The 21261-nt window shown below is 35.8% G+C and overlaps 1 protein-coding gene across 1 annotated transcript in view; it reads left to right on the forward strand.

Moving 5' to 3' along the window:
- The window catches only part of LOC124368271, a 29582-nt gene that overhangs the window by 1300 nt on the left and 7021 nt on the right, over positions 1–21261 (forward strand). Inside the window, exons 3-13 of the mRNA XM_046825545.1 lie at positions 2423–2641; positions 4592–4789; positions 6305–6442; positions 8242–8401; positions 8497–8549; positions 10861–11033; positions 12167–14176; positions 14923–15107; positions 16516–16796; positions 18210–18335; positions 20295–20381. Of these exons, the coding sequence (XP_046681501.1) occupies positions 2423–2641; positions 4592–4789; positions 6305–6442; positions 8242–8401; positions 8497–8549; positions 10861–11033; positions 12167–14176; positions 14923–15107; positions 16516–16796; positions 18210–18335; positions 20295–20381 (3630 nt within the window). The remainder of the gene's footprint in view (positions 1–2422; positions 2642–4591; positions 4790–6304; positions 6443–8241; positions 8402–8496; positions 8550–10860; positions 11034–12166; positions 14177–14922; positions 15108–16515; positions 16797–18209; positions 18336–20294; positions 20382–21261) is intronic.

Here is a 21261-nt window from a genome sequence, read left to right on the forward strand (position 1 = left end):
AGTGCATGTTTTGCCATGGCCGATCTTTCTTCTTGTTGGTATTTTAAACATGCTCTATATTCCTTAGCTCTCGTTTTTTAACTTTCTTTTTGTTATTTTAATAGATATTTTAAGAGAAGTATATAAAATGGAAATGAATACATTTAGTTTATTAATAACAGCAAAGTAAGGAAATTGGTTACTTTGGTATTATCCAGAAGCTACTCTGTCCGTGCCTCTTATTTGTTATTAGGCACATATTATATAGCCTTATAACGTACGTACAGGTATATAAATAAAAAAAGTTAACATTAACAAGCTCTTATATTTTGTTGAAATTAGGTACTACTTCGAGGGATGTTTTTCTTTATTCGTCAGAAGTTCTGAGTGGCACTGGCCACCGAAGGCCGCATTGATGCTCAGGGGCATTCCCGATCAGGACTTTCCCGTCCTCAGATTACGTCCCAGATCATCCAACTTTTCCTATGTCGGATTAAGTCCGCACTGATGTCCAGGGGCATTTCCGATCGGGACTTTCCCGCCCTCAGATCACGTCCCAGATCATCCAACTTTTCCTATGTCAGATTAAGTCCGCACTGATGTCCAGGGGCGTTTCCGATCGGATCTTTCCCGCCCTCAAATCACGTCCCAGATCGTCCAACTTTTCCTATGTCAGATTACTCCTGCACTTCTGGTGAAAAATATAAACATCCCTCGAGATAGTACCCATATTCAAGCTCAGATCACGTGAGCGCTCGTAATGGTTAACTTTAATTTTGACACCACTAGTAAAACACATATTTATGATAACCTAATCTAAACCTATTTATACCGCATAATAACCAGTAGTAGATAGGGACTGAGTGGCCCCGGATAATACCACAACATCGGTAATTGCTATTAATAATTTATATTCAACCCATGAGCAAAATAATTTTGTAATTGAAAATTGGGTTAGTGTTAACATGAATTTTTATGCAATATAGTACTTTTTCTCACCAAAGTAGTTTCTCAGGTGGTATGAATTGAATATCTTCTTTTTGACAAATCTTACAATCAATGAGTGGGTGTTTTTACGTTATTTTTTATTACCAAAATAATATAGTCGCTCTTTTTTTAATTCAGATTTCAATAATTATAATTCCACAATGAATAGGTTTTAGTACTCTTCGTGGACACGCACATTTTCCATTCTGTTTTCTTGCATAATTTGAGTAACCAGTTTATCAGGGTGTCGGTCTTTGAGCCTGGGTTAGAGATTTCACAGGTTCTATCGGCAACACACACACGCGCGCGCGCTATATTAATCACTTGCTACCTATCGGTTATGTTCAATATATAATAATGTAGGTACTGAATACTCATTTTTCCTTTGATGATGTGGCCCATTAAGAAGTGCAAATCAGTACAAGTTAAATAAATCAGCTTGGGAAAAGTCATTGATGGTTCGAACCAAAGACAATTAAAACCCGGCACGTTTTACATACTTGAGCAACTAGTAGGACTGGTTGAGCAGATGTTCCAGTTAGTGATAAAACTTCTGTTTTTAACTTTTTGTGTAGTTCAAACCGCCCCACCCGCGTAACTTAGAGCTATATAAATTAGACAACTCTATTCATCGCAATCTTTGTAGGAAATTTCTACAATTCAAAACATTTGACATTAATGAGACCTGCGCCTCCCTCCATGCGATGGGGTCTTATTTATTCGACCAGCGTATTCGAAATGTTGAATGTTGTCCATTGCTGATTGCTTTTACAAATGATGTTTCAGTCTAATTAGTGATAGAGGTTGTTTCATTGAATTAGGTTTTACACGTGTGGAGCAAAATCCTCCTTGCATATTAACAGTTATCGAAGCTTAAAAGTGATTTAAATGAAGCATTTTTAAAAGGCGCGATGTGCAGATCCATAATATTACTTATTGTTATATCAAACGATTTGTAAACAAGGATCAGTACTGTATACATTTTATCCGATGAAATATTACTATGCAAGAGAGTGAACTCAATTCCTCCAATTCGAGTATATTATATACTGGCATATTTTTGGCGCTTAAATCATGCCAAAATAAATATGAGCTGAAGAAGCAAAACAGCATTTAAGGCTTCTAGTGTACAAAAAGTAAAAAATATGAATACCCCACAAAATCGGCATCTATTAAAAACATAAAACTTAATTTTCAAACAACGTCCTTTTTCTACGTGCGCGTTTTGAAATGAAATTTAAAATCATTGCTTTCATTGAATAGGATTTTAAAAGCCAACCACGAGACAGCTTGGTAAATTATGAGTATTGTGGGATGGTGCGTAGCAGAATTTGATGTTTTCGCACATCCCAAATTAAATGTACGAGTGAACTAAAGTGTAACAGTACCGTATACTTTTTTAGGTACCTCTTTTATTTTCTGGACAATGTTGTTAACTTCGTAATATTTGTGGTAGAACCGTGAAACAGCGCTGATGCATGCAGTCAAGCACTTCCGATACGAGATGGTAGACTTCCTGGTGACCCGAGGCGCTGACATATCTCTGGTAGACTGTGACGGAAACAACGCCTTGCTGCTGGCAGCTCAGAACTCGCTCTGGGACCAGGACAGCTTCTCCGATCTGTGGAACTCCGTGCGAGACCATCCCTGGCTCAGGCCTAACCACACCAACCAAGTGAGGTCCAAATAATAATTTATTACTATTTATTCGTGAATGATGAAACACAATAAAAATATATATTGGATTTCCGGTTCACTTTCCATAGAAACATTTCTTATGGACATAAACTCGAGTGTTGCTGCTGCTTGGATGGGTGACCGCTGAGCGATCCTGTCCTTGCAAGCAGCCCGCCTGCTCCGCCATTGGTAGTGGTTCGGAAGTCACCTTTAAGCAATTGGTCCCTAGGTTAAGTGTTAGAGAGGGCTTCTTAGCCCTACCTTTACCTGGTAAAATAAGACTACTTTACTTTACTTTACTCTTGAAATATTTCGTTGTCGCTAAGGGTACTATCTATAGTATTAATCGAAATTGCCAATAATGCACATCTACCTCTACGGTGAGTTGAAGGGGCGAAGCTGTATCGCCATTGGCTGAAGCTCAACCAACCAACAATCATTATGACTAATATTGATCAACACGGCTCGATTATTACAGGCTGTCAGCTTTTTGAAAATTTGACATTTTCTGCTTCGTTAAAGTTATTTTTATTGGCAATTCGTCAGACTTGTGAGAGCGAACCATCCAGGCGTGAGCAAATAAATATCAGAATCTAAAACTAAATGTGGACAAGAGTTTTTCATTGCAGTCATTCAGAGTTATACTAAAACGATTCATCATATAATTTCGAGTAAGAGCTCAGAAACACACTGCCAGCAGTGAATAAACCGGAATCTGGACGACATTTAGCCTATATAAGAGTCATAAATATCAGCTTAGCTCATACGCAAGGGTTTAGTTCAAACGTTTTAAAAGCATATTTTTGAAGGAATTTAATAGAAAATGGACTTAGCAGTCAGACACTTGAAATTATATAAGTACACAAATTATATAATTTATATTTCAATTGAAATTATAGAGATTTCGTATTTTCTTATATCTCTAGCTCATATCGCCTTTTGTTCAGTTCATATTAAATAGCTCAAAATGATTGTAGAATCAAGAATCATTCGAAGAAGTTAAGACTTGAGGGAAAATGTGTTACTTTTTTCTGACTTACGCCATGCTTTCTCCATGGATTTGCTGAATGCTATGAGTTGTTTTCTTTGTACTCTAGTCTCTCTTCCTTTTAGCGCAATACTCTTTTTCCATCAACCCATGATAGTAGCAGTTGCTGAGAAAAAGACGTATGTACCAGGTTTCAAACTGCTTACTTTAAACAATGACAGTGTTTCCACATAGTAACATTTTTGATTGTACAGTAAGTAGAGCGTCAAAAATTCGGACGTCAAAAGTCCGGATCATCCATAATCCGGATTCAATTCTGGCTGAAAAATATTTTGTTTATATTTTAAAAGATTTATTTTGTTTACAGATTTAAACTATCTTAATATATTTCGTAATTTAAGTAATTTATTAATCACAGTTATACATAGATACAGTATTTTAGTTTTATACAGCCTAGATATACTTTACAGGAAATATGACTACTGTATTTTTTCTGTAAGTTAAACATTTAAAGCTTTTATTAATAACGTAATGAATTATGTTAATTAACCGCTTCACGTAAACAACATCGTGATTCATGCACGATTGCACATAACTTTTCATTTTGCACTTTGTCATTACCTCTTTTTGGTTCATTTCGAAAATTGCGGACATTTCAAGAATCCGGACGGGGTCGGGTCCCAAATTGATCCGGATTATTGACGCTCCACTGTACTACTAGTTACACAAGAGATAACTTACTCGTCCAATGCTAGGAGCTGAGGCACGGAATATAAGCGCTCGGACTGCCATCTGTGGAGTGAGAGCTTCAGTTAGCAAATTATTTTAACGGTAACAATATAAGTTACGTGGCGCAGCCTAGCGTCGAACATCAGAACTAAAACAAATATAACTAATACTATCAAATGTACCATACACACTGTATTCATCATTGAAATCTAACCTCAGATTTTTACACAGGCCGGATATAGTCTGCTCCACTACATAACCAAACGGCAGTGGAAGCTCGTGCTGGAATTGTTGCTGAGTATACCTGTCACCTTGGACACCCAGACCAACAAAGGGGTGACGCCTCTCATCCTGGCGGCATCGCGGGGTGACGCGGCCTTCGTGCGGGCCTTGCTGGACAAGGGGGCGGACTTCACTGTAGAGGATCAGGCAAGGAATTATAAATTATAAACATCAAACTTAGTCCTGGACGATAAAAACAGCTTTTGTATTTTTTTCAGTAAAGATAACATTGTGGAGAAAATGACGAGATTTCACTCCTGTTATCAATTATACTTATACTCTATTTGCGTTGTGCTCATTGCATTGCTGTTATTATTTATGTTACTTAAGTATTGTTATTTTTCTGCATGTTAAGCCTGTTGCTAGTTTATATGTTAATTGCATTGTACTTATGGCATTACTTTTGTTGGTACAGTTTTTTGTTTTCATCTTATAAAATGTTAATACTGTTGCTAATTTATATATTTATTGCGATGAAGATGCTGTTTTGCTGATGTTATTTTTATTACTAAAAGCATTGATGTGTATTTTATTTTGGTAAAATTTTTAATTCTGTTGCAAAGCATATATTTATGGTATTGTAGGCATTGTATCGCTGTTGTATTTTGATATTATGTTACTGCCACAAATTTAAATACTTAACTAGGCAAGTTTTTGTTCACATTGTCATCATTTACGCATGTATTTGTATAAAATTGGTGACCACCGTTGAGATAAATGAATAAAAGAAATCGGAAATATTATAATATAATTGAACCGCTAATTGAAGCGTTATCGTCAACTGCGATTGTATGTAACTCAGTATATTCAGTATACAAAATATAGAATAATAAAATATAGAAATATTTCAGTAAGTACTTATGAACATATGCATTAATTAGAAACGTGTGTCTATTATTTTGACATTATATATATATTTATAGTTCTTATGTTGTATTGAATCTGCTGGTTATCATAATCAATATTAATTTTGTTGTGTAATGAGTAAAATGTCAATATACAAAACATTTTTGAATTTTGTCATGATACTTTCATAACTTTATTTATCATTTGAGTCAAATGGGTCTTCTTGCTTTGAACTGAAGTAGCTACGTATATAAACCCATATCAGCTTTCATCATTAGCATATAAAAAGTACTGTACCTATATTATACTAACATAATGAAATTTTAAATATATATTTTGGTTGCATATTTGTGTCAATATCTATATTTTTTAACGTTTCGGACCATGCGAAATACAGTCAATTTTGTTTTGACGACTAGGTCCTTCTTTTTGCCCACCCTTATTTCATTCTTCCAAATAAGCTTTCTTACGTCAGTTGGGCCAAGTTCAGACCTTTTCCTACTTCCCTGTGACCAAATTTCCACAACACATCTTTTACCTAAATGTGTTCCTATTACGAGTATAAGTAAACATTGGTTTCCGGTGTACCCTCCGTTTTTAGGGCTTCTTTAATTGCAGCAACCCATTTAATTGTCGGCCCTGCTTAGATTTTTATTTTAAGGTAACATAATAACATAGACATCGTTCAATGTTTAATCTGCTACACAAGGAAACGACCACGTACGTCGTACTTTGACATTTGTAGTGACAGTTCATTTGTATTTTATTTTTAGTTACTTCACTTTGATTTATATTTCTCATCATATTGCGTTGCAGCAAAGGTGTACGGCGCTCTGCTATGCAATCGCTTTCAGTGTCCAGAAAAATGGAGCAGAAGCTAAACAAGCACTGGAACTCATATTGGCCGCTGTGAATGAGGAGAACTCCAAACTACCCTTGGAACTTTATCTCCAGGTATTTATCTCGATCATTGAAGTCTACAGTTCGTCTTAATTTACTTATTGAGCAATTTTTATTTCCCTTTTAAACGCTGCTGCTCTGCAACTGCAAGTGGTGACAAAGGATTCTAATGAAACGTGTTAAAAGTCAAAATAAATTAGATTTATTATTTGGATACAATAGTTAATATTAATCGACGACTTAAATTCATTTTGAAGTATTAAAACTTCGTCCCTACTATCAGTGGAAGAATCAGGAGACACAATTAAGCCTCCAATGGAAGAGGCTTTTATCTCTGATTCTTAATTTGTTCCTTGACACTCATAACTGGATCAGTTGTTCTTGGAAGTGTAATGAAAACATTATTTGTTCCAGAATTTCATAACAATAAGTTATTATTAATGTTGAATTCCTGCTACAGTTCACCTTCCTTTTACTGCAAAATCAGTATTCCTGCGGTTTTCCTTCGTTTTGAGCTTCTTCGTCTCCGACTTTCTTTGGATGTGTTCAGACGAACATGACTCCAGATTCCAGGAGTCAAATCTGAGACAGCTTTAGATACCAGACGCTACAATAAAAGAAAGGTGAACTGGAACAAAATGCAACATTCAAATTGAATCAACCCTTCTTACCGTAGCTACGGTATGTGTAGTAAGTTATTTTTTATATTCGCCACTTTGATTATGTTACTACTTTTATTAGGTTTAATTTCTTTCCTACCAAATTTATGAGGTTTGTATATGATTGGTACTAGTCTTGATGTAGCAATAGGTATGACAAACTCAGGAGAAAGCTATTTTGTATTCTGGCACACGAATGTAGGCTACTAACAGTCAGAATCGAACGTACCAGGTTAGCAAATGCCCACGGGACAGAGGATTCAAACAATTTTGAATAGAATATTTTGTATAATAACATAGTATAATATAGCTCACTCAATATTTAAAAATCTGTTTAACTTGAAAAACTTCATGAATTTTGATACTGTTATACAGTCTATATTAAACCTCTTGGGCGAGATCGATTTGGTCATTGTGGGGTTGATCATAGACTTGATACAATTTTGATCATAATCAGGCTCGTGGGCCCTTCTCAGGAAGATTTTCACTTGGAAACCCCAAATCCATGTTTATTGGAATTGACAAAGAGAACCGACTGTTACGAGAATGTGGGATAATGTTCCAGATAGACGGGCCAACCTCCGATACAAAGGAAATATGACCGAACAACTCGAGAACCCTGACAGAACAAAAGGGGTAATAGGTGAATAGTGCCGTTGGAAAGAGAGCTCTTAGTGGGTTGGCCAGTTCTTCGATCCGGCAGTCCGCCCTTCCATACATGAGCGGTGGATGGGCACTGTGACCCTTTTCCACTTGTAGGTTCGGAAATTTAAATGTTCTGGAAATGCCAATAACTTTATAAGGTGCTGTAGCGACGCAGGGAGCCAATGGAGTTTTAGAAATGAATTTGTGAAGTGGCAGAATTTGTGCTAATACTCGTGAGCGTGGCAAATGGATTTGTGTTAATAATTATTGATTGTGTCAGTGTGTAATTAGATAGTCAGTTTATTTAAAATTCATACAAAACTGTTAATCAAGATAATTAACTGTTATCTGTTCGAAGTAAATATTGTATAATAAAACTATATTTCAAACCTCATTGGCATTGTGAAACTTTTTGTGGATACTAAATTTTGTGAATTTGATGTACTCGTATGTCATACAGTGGCTACAAATGAGTAGGTATGAGTCTTTTTATGCAATGCACTGACATACAAACACCACTAAGAGCATTATGAACTTGTACTTTTTCAGAGAAGGCTTGAAGTACTAGTCGCTCCTCCTAAAAGCAAGTCCGAGTTCAGCAAAACTGTCACAAGCGTTATGGTTCACGTCTTGACTTTTCTTCGCTCGTCTGATCTACAGTGGAATGGATCTACTCTTGGAGCTGTCTGTGTTTCACAGATTAAAGGAGGTAAGCAGAATTTGTGTAGTTCTATCGGTCCTAGAGATAGGATGATTAAGTACCTAAAGATATTCAGTAGAAAAGACGTATTCGTGTTGAAATAGGGTCTCCTTTTCGCAGGACTCTGATCGTAGCCCTACACAAAAATGTAAAAAATGTAGGCTAGTGAGAGCGGAGCAATCGAGAGTCCAGAGGTGATGTTCTGTTCTACTAGGTGAAAGGAATCGATTAAATCTAAAAACAAACCGTCAATCACACACGTAAACAATAGTTATGGCAGCGTCAGCGAATGAGATAAAAGCGACTGGAAATTACAAATATTTTGGACCAAATTGACGTAAAAATCTATGGTTGAACGGTGATTTAAACTACACTTTTAAGTTTAAATCGTTTGTCGAATTTTTTTAATAAGTTTGTCGAAAGGCCTCGTGGTAAAATACACAAATTATTGGAGAATTTTGAGTTTTCATTTGTAAAATAATAGAAAATTGATATTCCAATAAGAAGAGCTCCTCCTCCTTCATTACACTTTTAAGGTTTTATGTGTCAATGCTAAATTTCAAAACATGACATGTAAAAATGTATGGCTTGCTATTTTTACCCTTTTGTTGTCTCCCTTTGAACCCCCCCCCACTACACCACACAAATAAATTATTTAGCTGATATATTCTTTCAAAGAGAATTTCCTCTTTCGATTTAAGAAAGAATGGGTTGTTATTATACATTGTAACTTGGCTCTCCCTTCCCGACTAGTAGAGCTAACTTTTTGAACATAAATTTATATTAAAGAGTATAATGTGACTAAATAATTTGTGATTTTATTTTCTCTTGTTATTTTGGAATCAATTAGTTTCCAATTCGTTATATAATGTACATGAATAGTCATTGCCTTTGTCTACAGGTGTTTTATTGAGATTGTTGACGCCACGCAAAACAAGCTTACTGCCTTTTTGAAAGATGGTTGATGATTGATCCTATCTTGAACCCTACCCGGCTGTTTACCATACGGTGGATGGTGATACTACGAGTAACCCCAGTAACAAACCCAACCCCCATAACCTAACTGTTCAAGAAATGAAAATGGTATATTATGCATACGTGCAATCTCTTTTTGCATTTGGGATAATTTCTTGGGGGGGCAGCTTATAAATCAAATCTTGATCCTCTGTTTACGGTTCAGAAATCAATTTTGAAAGTAGCTTTTAAAAAATGTCATAGATTTTCAACATCCATTTTATTTCAAGAAACTAAAATTTTTACAATAAGACAACTTTTTATAAAATTTCTTTTAATACACATGTATAAAAATTTAGATGATTTATTTGAAAGAACTCAACACACCCATAACACACGTTATTCTAGATCAACAGGAATTCTACCACTGCAATTAACTAAATCTTATTCAAACACCAACTCATACTATCTAGCCCACGTGCTTTTTATTAATATAAGTAAACAGTTTCCTAATTTTAGTTTTTTTCAATGAAATTTCTACAAATATCTTTAAAAGGAAAGTTAACCAGTGGATATTATCATTGTCTATTGAGGAGGCCGAGGCAGTGTTGTCTACGAACTACGGGCGGACAGTTTGACATGTGAACAGCCACCACTCCTATCCCATCATTATTCATTATCACTACCCCATTATAATCTGCGGTGATCCTGCTTATTTACCCTCGTTGCTAATATGTAAATGTTTTTAAAATTAATAATATTCAATTCTTTAAAACAGGTACATATTAAAATTACACGGTTTTTTCCTTTTAATATATTCATTCCAGATTCACGTGTGTATGTGGTATATAATAGTGTATTATTTTGTATTATATTTTATATTCATTTTTTTAATGTATATCCAGTCCGTTATTTCTTCAGGCGTGAGCAACTCGAGTCTGCGCACAGGCATCATAGCCCATGCAGGCTCATTTCCCGAGGACAATGTTTATACATGATGTTATTTTTATGATGTTTATTTTATGATGATTATTTCTTATATTTATTCTTTGTTCTCATTTCAAACTACGTTCGATAATGTAATAAAAATTTTTTAGAAGTTAATTGTAAAGTTTGGATTGTAATATTGTACATATATTTGGGAAATAAATCAATTCAATTCATTCATTCATCATCAACTTAACATAACCTAACCTAACCTAACCTAACCTAACCTAACCTGCCCAAACCTAACCTAACCTAACCTAACCTGCCCAAACCTTACCTTACCTTACCTAACCTAACCTAACCTAACCACGACCAGTGTCAAGTTTTCGGTATGCAGGCAAGTTTTAGAAAGGTCTTTTCAGTTTTCACCTAGTGATATCCTTTAACTTTTGACTTGCTTGCACAATGCTAGTCAAATCTGTTTGTAAATCCTCCAATATCTTCGAATTTCCAAATTTTGCGAGAATAGAAAGTAAATTAGCCACGTGCATCTTGAGATTCCTCACGATATGTGTACGATCACACAGGCCGTGGAGTGCCACTTGGAGGACGCCTTGTACACGGCTGCAGTGATGTCAGTGGTGCTAGAACTCGTACGCCACAGTGACCAGTGCTGCCAGGAGGGCCATTCACAACTCGAATTGGCGGACGCCTTCTTCGCCGCCGGGCTCGGAAAATGTTGTCTTGACATCTTGAACAGGTTTTGTATATTAAAGCGTTTACTTTTGTAGGTTTCTCTTAAAGATTTAATAAAAAAAGTCAGGATACGGTCAAGATTTTTGGACAATTTCGTTTTAGGCTTAGAAATAAGCTTTGCTCTGGAGGTCAATTGTTTTGTTTTTCTTTAAAGCTAGTTTCATTTGTTTATATTTATAACATTGTATGTTATTATTAATGACCTTTTATGGAAACTTCATAGTTCAATGTTTATTTTTTTATTGTGTAACATGTTAAAAATCAACTATGTATTTAGAACCCAGTAAAAAATGTTTTAAAACTGTGTCTTATCTCCGTCCGTGCGAAAACCTTTGACAGTGAGATCCTACAGACTTGAAACTTGGTACATAGGTTCTTCTTAATCTAATGGAGAACTCCTATTGATTTTAGGGTAAAAAGGTCAAACTAAAGGTAAAAATAAAATTCTAACTTTTTTACATTGGTATTAGCATGATGGAAACGAGAAACCGCAGAATAAATCAACTTTTAAATAAACCGAATACAATGATATGACGTTTTGTCATGTGAGTTAGTTAAGTTAATTTGTTAGGTAAGTTGGTAATAAAAAGTATTCTTTTATTGAACTAGTATTGCAACAGCAAGGCTACATTTTTAATTGAATACTATTTAAAATAGACAGAAAAAATATTTTACACACACATCCGTTTAGTTATTTAAATGCATATGTGACAGATACGGCCAAATACAAAATAATTTAATCGTAAAAAGTAAGGGTTCTGTTGTATAATGGTAGCACATTCACCCAGCAAGTGGGAGATCTGGGTTCGAGTCTCGGCGGAGTATATACTTTTTGTGATCCAATGTTTATTGAAATTAAATATATATATATATATATATATATATATATATATATATATATACACGCTTTAACTTAATAAAAATTGAAACTTAAAACTTGATTTTTATTATCATAAAGCAATTTTTTTAATATTTATATTGAATTACGATAATAATTCAAATAAATGTTACGTAAGTAATTCATAATTTTTTAAAGATTTGTTTGATATTAATATAATAGGCCAGACAGTTTATATGGCTAATATGTATCTCATAATATTACGCTTTTAGATCGTAATACATTCCTATCTGTTTCAGATATGGTACTGGAAAGACGGCGTTGATAAAGGCGGTATTTATGCCTTTAGTGTTCATCTGTACTAGTGAGAGTTACAGAGCTCGCACGTGGTTGGAGTCACATCACGAGTTCCTGCAGTCATTCTATAACAAATACATGCGTTCATTCCCTGTCATATTTCTGGAGACCAACGGTGACCCACATCTGGAACTGGAGAAGAAGAACTCGGCGTCATTCCAGAAGATCATGAAGACTTTGAAAACCCAGGGCAAGATTGTCTCAAAAGAGGAACATTGCAAAGCAGCCCAGAAATTAAAACTAGATGCTGTGTCTGCAAATTCTGCGTACACTGTTCAAAAACATACCTCCACAAATATACTGTCAAATTCCTTCAAAACATCTTCAGAGATTAAACTTGACTCAAACTGTGCAAAAGGAAAAGGATCCAAACCGCCAGCTGTTTACAATTCCTTAATTCAATATAATTTTGGAAAACTGGATATCGTTCAAGAAAAGAAAGATTCGCCAAAGAGACAGCTGGAGCAGGATAAATCTGTACAGGGACTACCTGATAAAAATGGGGATCTCCAAAGTGCTCAAAGTATGACAAATGCTTTTGTGAAGGAAAAGAAATCAAGGATAGCCATTAAAGAAATACAGCAAAAACAAATCAGTGACTCTGATGAACAATTATCTCTAATTGATCAAGATGATCCTCATGTTTCTGGTGAGAAACGTCCCAGAATTTCATCTGAACAGTTGGAAACAACAAATGCAAATGACAACAAAAATATATCAAGTAAAAACTCACCTGTAAAGAGTGAGATAAACGATAGATTTTCTGCAGGTTATCACTTATTTCAGATGGAAGAAGAGTTAAATGAGGCAAACTCAAACGATGACAACATAAAAACAAAAAATGCATGCGAATGGTTGGATAATTTCACGTCAAACGAAGGAAACCAGATTGTGTCTGATGCTGAAGTAGCAAGTTCTATGAACTATCTGGAGGAAATTTTCAATAGAATAGTAAGTAGGTACGATTCAACATGGAGAAGACAATTTGAAGAAGGTTATATTGGGGCAGAGGGCAATGGAGAGGATTTACTGAAGTTGATGACAGTGCTTCCAGCATTGGAGAGCTATCACATGGATAAGTTGATTCTGAAATGGAAGAAATTTTGCAGGCAAGTCCAAGATCATGCTAGTAAAAATCATGTCATCTACGCTGCTATGGTGTCAGAAATGCAGCTGTTCTTATTGGAATTTGAAGCAGAACTTGATAGTAAAAATATTAAAATCTATGATAGTGATAATTCAAGTTTGGACTCACATACTGACGTAGAGGATGTAAAGAACTGTGGTAGTTTTGAAAATTTATCAAATGTGAAATCTGAACAAAATATCATCAACGTCAACTCCTCAGAATCAATTGATAATGGCTCAAAAGAATCAAACAATGTGAAGAACGACAGTGGTAGTCCAACAATGAGACAAAAAACTATTGACTTTATTGACAGTATCTACATATCAGAGAGTGAGGAAGAGGATAGTGACTTAAACAAAAGTGTTTGGGATGCTAAAGTGGCTGTCATTTTGAAGGTCGATGGTAATTTAGACATTGATGAAACTGCAAACAAATGTGTAGTAGAAATTTCTGATGAACCACTTGTCAAAGAAACGGAAAATGAAGAACCAAATGAATTAACCATAAGCGGTTACAAGAATTCTGTACTTGAAACATGCATCAGTGATATAAACCACTGTGACTTATCACCAGTCTTGGAGAGCCAAAACAAGAATGAAGAATTGATACATTTTAAAATGTTGTATTCAAATAAAACCTATATAACTCCTCTACAAAGGCTATTAGAAGAATGTGCTAAAACCAATGGCTCGGCCGATTTCAAAACGGTACAACCCAACGTGGAAAACAAAGAAAATATCGTAACAAATGAATGTAAAAGTAAACCACCTCCGGGATTTGAAAATGTTGATGTTGAGAATCCCTGTTTAAAAAATGTATCCAGGTAATTTTAAATTTTTTAATACAGCACACACTTTTTTCTGTTTTATACGTTGCGATTGCTGGTAAATCTTAAAATACATATTAAGCAATTTGGCATTTCATCTTATTGTATTGTAAAGTATGGGTGTCTATTTTATAAGGTAAGGGTATGCTATATTAACTCTTGAATTAATAAACATTTTAAATTAAAGTACCTTTGGACTGTAACATTTTTCAAAGAATATCTTTATTACTTTATAGTAGGTAAGATACCCAAACTAAAGTATGGTGGACATTTCCAAAAAAATTATAGTTAATAACATATATATGTTAATATTTGAAAGTGTTTCAATTTATAAATCCAATCAAACAATGGCCGGACCTTCATGAAATTTAGCATTAAGAAGTTATCTGTTATCAAGGCCTTCTTGCTAGCTGTCTGAAAATGTCTATCGGAAGTTTCTCTTCTCATGTTGATCAAAAATAAAATCTTAATGTATTTCTTTGTGTCTAGACAGCAATGATTCAAACTAAAACCTTAAAACTTTGCACGAAAGTCATTCTAAACTCATAAAAGACATTGATTTTCTGGAGATACATTCACAAATGACTTTGGTGACTGTAACTTCAAGAAGAGAGCACTTATTGAAATAGCCTAAAAGTGTACTACGCAAAAGATTGGAAATTCCTTGCACTATTGTAAATGAACGAGGCTGGAATCACATCTAGGCCTTAAAATGTACATCAATCATGTTTTTTAATGTGCAGCGCGTTGTCTTACTGTGGCACGAAGTACCAAACCTTATCGCTTGCCCTGGTCACGCTGCCAGCATGCAAGACCGAACTGTTGGAGGGAGGGAACCTTCGGCTAGCTTCCCTCGAGTACCAGGAGGAGTTCAAGCTGTTCAACGGCTGCAACTTTGGCGACGTCGAATTTGGACTCAGTTCTACAGGTTAGTATCAACAGCATAAGAGATCTATTGTGTTAGAGTGAGGGAACCTGCGGTTAGCATCCCTTGAGTACCAGGAGGAGTTAAAGCTCTTCAACGACTACAATTTTGGCGACGTTGAATTTGGACTCAGTTCTACAGGTTAGTATCAACAGCATAAGAGATCTATTGTGTTAGAGTAAGGGAACCTGCGGTTAGCATCCCTTGAGTACCAGGAGGAGTTCAAGCTGTTCAACGGCTGCAACTTTGGTGACGTCGAATTTGGACTCAGTTCTACAGGTTAGTATCAACAGCATAAAAGATCTATTGTGTTAGAGTGAGGGAACCTGCGGTTAGCATCCCTTGAGTGCCAGGAGGAGTTCAAGCTGTTCAACGGCTGCAACTTTGGTGACGTCGAATTTGGACTCAATTCTACAGGTTAGTATCAACAGCATAAGAGATCTATCGTGTTGGAGTGATGGAACCTGCGGTTAGCATCCCTTGAGTACCAGGAGGAGTTCAAGCTGTTCAACGGCTGCAAATATGGCGATGTCGAACTCTGACTTTGTTCTACAGGTTAGTATCAACAGCATAAGATATCTATTGTGTTAGAGTGAGGGAACCTGCGGTTAGCATCCCTTGAGTACCAGGAGGAGTTAAAGCTCTTCAACGGCTGCAATTTTGGCGACGTTGAATTTGGACTCAAGTTCTACAGGTTAGTATCAACAGCATAAGAGATCTATTGTGTTAGAGTGAAGGGAACCTGCGGTTAGCATCCCTTGAGTACCAGGAGGAGTTCAAGTTCTTCAACGGCTGCAAATATGGCGATGTCGAACTCTGACTTTGTTCTACAGGTTAGTATCAACAGCATAAGATATCTATAATGTTGGAGTGAGGGAACCTGCGGCTAGTATCCCTCGAGTACCAGAAGGCGAGTGACTGAACACTCTAATTGTGTGAAAACGCTGAAACATATTGTTTAGTATTTAAGGTTTAATTAATTTTTGTAAACAATGTAACTGAAACGGACATTGAGCAACTACAACAAGATTTCGGACATTTTCTATTGTCAAATGTTACAAAAGGTATTTGTTACGTTTCGAGGATTGGAATCCATCCTCTTATTCAGGTAATAATACATACAAAAACAAAGTACGTTGTATAACAATCTTCGAGACATTGTGTTATACCTTTAGTAACATATAACGACGGCATATGTTTGAAGTCCTGTTATCCCTTCAAAACTTCTATCCTCAATAACAAACTTTTAAAAGGAGTTATTACAATGTCAATTAAAACTGAAAAGATATTGAGCCTGAATGTATTGAGAGGATATATTTGTTGCGGGAGGATGTATTTGTTTTCGTTCATTTTGAGACTACATGGTGAATTTTGATTGGGAAGTTTAAAAAGTTTACACGTTGTGCTGCAGGTACTCCGCAGGCAGTGCGCAGATTTCAGAAGCACAACACCTTGTGTAACAAGACAATCAGTGAGACTCTGAATAAACAGATCAGCGGAATGCTGAATGTCAAGCACCAGCATATTCTGTCGTACACGGCTTGCTACGACCAGCCCGGCTCGTTTGTGTTCGCCGTGCCCTTGTGCTCGCTCGACCTGGGCCAGTACGTGCGACACATACGCTCTGTGATCCTCAAGAACACGGACAGCCTGCCGCACCTCACGCCGAAACTGCTCACTATGGCTAAACAGGTAATCTATTGGTTCAAGTTGGTGTCCTCATTATAAGGAAGATTTAACCCCCTCGGGTGCGATTGTCCAAAATCGACTATGTGCCCTCAAACTCCCTCACACCTTCTAAGATGTCAAAGTAGGTTCGTGTTAACTAGAAAGTAACAATGTTACTAATACTATTAAGATACCCAGCAGGGATCACTTCTGGCTGGTTTGTACCTTCCAGTTGAACCCACTACTGGGCACAGCAATAACCGATGTGTCACTTCAATCTGGGCAACCTTATAGATGTTCAGGAGCGGCACATCACTAACCGCAAATGTCGAGATTCTGGGGGTTCATGGGCAATTCGATAGGTCTAGTCTACTGTGGGAGATGAGTGTTGGAGTTGGTGGGGTTTGTTCCATAACCTCAGAGGTACTTGCTAGTCTCAACAAGGGTGTGCCACCCCCTGCCTACTTTGACTGAAGAGGCTGGTTCAGAGCTGGCCTCCCCTTCTTCCGGGGAGACATGACTTCGAGATGTAGTGCCCTAATTCTTTCTCATGGATCTCGATAGGAGGCGACCCCTACTCCCTAACCTTACCCATCCTGAATATCCTGTCACTCCAGAAGGTTCTTACAGCACTAAGTGCAATTTATTTATAAGCTTCTTGTCCTAAGAAAGAAAAAAAATACTATTATGTGTCGAAAGAGATTCACTTCTCTAACTGTAAATTGTAATAAATAACTGTATATTGATTGTTTACTCTACTATACGATGTTGATATTGTTACCATTTTCCCGTGTTACACTGTTCTAGTGGATTTTTAGTGTAACAACTTTGATATCTCGGTAAACTCAACATAATTTATCACTATGTATGCCGTCATGAAAATAATAATTTAATTATATTAGTTGAGTGATACGCTAAATAAACATATACCGTATGTGATGGTCACTGGAAAATATTACAATTTCATGATCCATTTCAGAATAATAGTATTGTATTTTCAAACAGTAATGTTCTGAAGTTCGAGAATGAAATAGCTTTTATGCATAATAATTTAGTACACAAATTTGTCTATACAACATGCTCTACAATCTGGAGTCATGTTTGTTTGAACAGATCCAAAAAAACTTCGGCGACGAAGAAGGCCAAAATGAACTCATTACATCGTTTGGGACACCAGAAACACCTAGACCACATCAGATGAGGCAATAAGAATACTTCATCACCTAGATTACACTATATTTTGTGGTAGATTAGGCATCTTCGTTGCAGAATTTTTTTTTGTTATCTTCAGACAAACATGACTCCAGATTACAGGGGTCAAGTCTGTGATAGCGAGGAAGGTGCGTTCACATTGAGTCAACCCTTCCTACCATAGTTTGATATATTGCTGTATTTAAATGCGAGTTTTGCTACTTTGTTGGTGACATGCCCTAACAGCTGATGAGTGGTCTGCACTACCTGCACACCCTTTCAACTCCAATTGTACATGGAAACTTGAAACCTTCCAACGTTTTAGTGGATGCAACCGGAAACCTGCGATTGGCTGAGTTTGGCATACATCAGGTATAAACATTTCACATTGTCCAGACCTTTAAAACTGTATTTGCACAGCCACGCGGCAAAGCTGCGTTTATAAATGCATTTGTTTTAAGTTAAACATGTTATACATTGATGCATATTGCTAGTTTAATTTGTTAGATATTTAAAATTGATATTAAAAAAACTACATGAATGCAATAGTTTAATAAAGGTTTACCTATTTTATGGTTTGTAACGAATGTTCCTTCATATATAAACTCAAGAACGTGTTAATCAAAAACAATATGCCTATAAAGTTATAGTATCAGGCTTTCTGGACTATTACATGATTACCTTATAAAAAGGAAATGTACTAAAAATGGTTAGCTATTTTCATTTACTGTAATTGCTTGCATTTTAAAGGCTGCTGAAAATCATTCCTTGCATACAAAATTATAACAGTTAACATATTCACTACTGCAACTTACATGAGCTGACATATATATATCTTAACCTTGTGAATGTGTCCTTTAGAGGTTACATTGTTATTTTATTAAAGGGAAAAGTGAATACACAATCAGCTAACAGAATTGCACAGGTGGGAGAGATTCTTGCCTACTTTCAATTCCCACCAACTGAGATATAGCTCCCTCTCATGCTTGTTTTCCACATTAATTACTTCAAGATAATGCCGGCTGGGTGTCCTAAGATAACTTCTACTGTGGTGTGGTCTATCAGTCTGGGCAACATTGATACTTCCATAGCGTTTCTCTTGGTGTTCATCATCCTATCTACTTATGCAGAGACACTGATCCAAGCTTTGCTGGTCAGATACGATTTTCTGAATAATAGAGCCCAATGAAAGTAAGCCAGTGGCTGTCTTTCTGATGAGTTTAAGGCATTGGACTTTCTATTGAGTTCAAACTTGGATTTAGTCAAGGAATGTTGTACATACTCAGCAGCATCTGTGAATAGGATGCAAATTTTGAGTATCTTCAATGGAACACTGTCAGATTCCATAGTACACAAACGGCCAATATTAGTTTCATTTCTGTATAAAGAGCAATCCTCCCTGGCTCTAATGGGATATACTCATTCATAATTTGGGAATACAAGGCATCCAATATTCTCTCCATAAGGGATACTCAAGTTTCAATGGAACGCTGTCAGATCATAATTTGGGAATACAAGGCATCCAATATTCTCTCCATAAGGGATACTCAAGTTTCAATGGAACGCTCTCAGATCATAATTTGGGAATACAAGGCATCCAATATTCTCTCCATAAGAGACACTCAAGTTTGGACCAGCCAACAGGATACGGAGTCTACACTAGGTAACCTACTCCCGAGCAGTTTTAAAGATTTGTTTATGCCCTCTATTAATTCCTCCATGTTGGCTTTCTTTAAGTCCAACTCAGAGTAGGACTCTGAGTCCTCAGAGTTCTGGATTACTCTGTAATGGCCTTAATATTACACACCTCTTTCACTGACCATGGGTCATCTTACACCTGAGGATGAGGTACCTCCTCCATTAATGTGCTATTTCCTCCAACCTGCAGAAGATCGGAACTCTTGTGCCTTTGGCACTTCCTCTTTAATAAACATCAAGGCATTATAGTCCAACGCATTGGTGTCTCGAGTATGATTTTATTGTTGCCTGATGTTTCCAGAACAGTAATTTAAGTGTTGCATGAAATAATTCATTTTCAACATTATTTACCACAGCTGAAAATTATTGGCACAACACATTCACTACCACAACTTACAGAAGCTGAAAATCTTACGTTGTGACAATATCGATTGAGCCAATTACATAGTAGTCAAAATGTTGATAGTTGTTTTTATCAATTGGTTTTTTTATCATCAGATTTACCATGCTTTGGTATAAAAGAACATTGAATATTTATTTATTTTGTGTACTTCATACTCATAGAATTTGCATGTATGTTTATACTAGTATTATTACTGGATAGTTATAACATGTGAACAATTGTGTCTGCAGGTTCTCTTCCAACAACAAGGTCCAGCCTTGACCTCGATGATTTGGTGGTCAAGGGACTGTCTCATACAGTACTACAATATGTGGAAGGTGAGCTGTTGGTTTTTTACAAGAATTTTATGTTTAATAATACTAAATTTATTTTATTTTTCATGTTTTCATTTTCTAATTCTATCACTAGCACTACAAATGTTTCGAATTTACAAAATGTATTGGCATTGAGTATTACCGATTTTGATCTCCTCAATTTAAACTTTTTTTAGAACAATAAGATCTCTGGAATCATACAAAACAATCTTAAACTTCAAACTATATGTACTGGCTTTGAGCACAACCGTCTTTGTTCAATTTAACATTTTTTTAAACAATAAATTCTCTGGAATCCACCAAAACACTCTTAAACTCCAATTCAAAACTGTGGTAACTGAAAGTATTCTGAGCTGAGTTGTGTTTCAAGATTACACTACATATAAGAAACATGGACTGGAACTAAAGGAAATTGTGTTATCTACGGATATAAATAATAAATTATTACTTTTACGTTTGTCTGTTAATATTACATTGTAACACCTCACAGTTATAACTCAAGGAATAAATTTAAGATAAAGTTTATGTAACTTTAGATTTGGGGTTTATCTGTAATGTTTGACATTTATAATGAATATAAGTTATTCATGACAATAAACGCACTATTTATTTTATTTGACAGAAAACCTTTTTTACAAAAAACTTTCAACATGATACATACCAACACTAGAATTGGCAACAAACTCAACATGCTTTACCAATAAGACATTTAAAGATAACAATCATAATAACAAAATTTTGTATATTCAACTAAACAGCAGTAGATGGCTGACCAAGCAAAAAGAAAAAAAGAAATGACATAATTTATTATTATAAAAACTAAAGTGAAAAAAAGTTATGGAAAAACATGAAGAAAATGTATGACGAGAATAACAACTAAGAA

Source organism: Homalodisca vitripennis, chromosome 8 (assembly GCF_021130785.1).
Source record: "Homalodisca vitripennis isolate AUS2020 chromosome 8, UT_GWSS_2.1, whole genome shotgun sequence".
In the NCBI taxonomy this organism is placed as follows: domain Eukaryota; kingdom Metazoa; phylum Arthropoda; class Insecta; order Hemiptera; family Cicadellidae; genus Homalodisca; species Homalodisca vitripennis.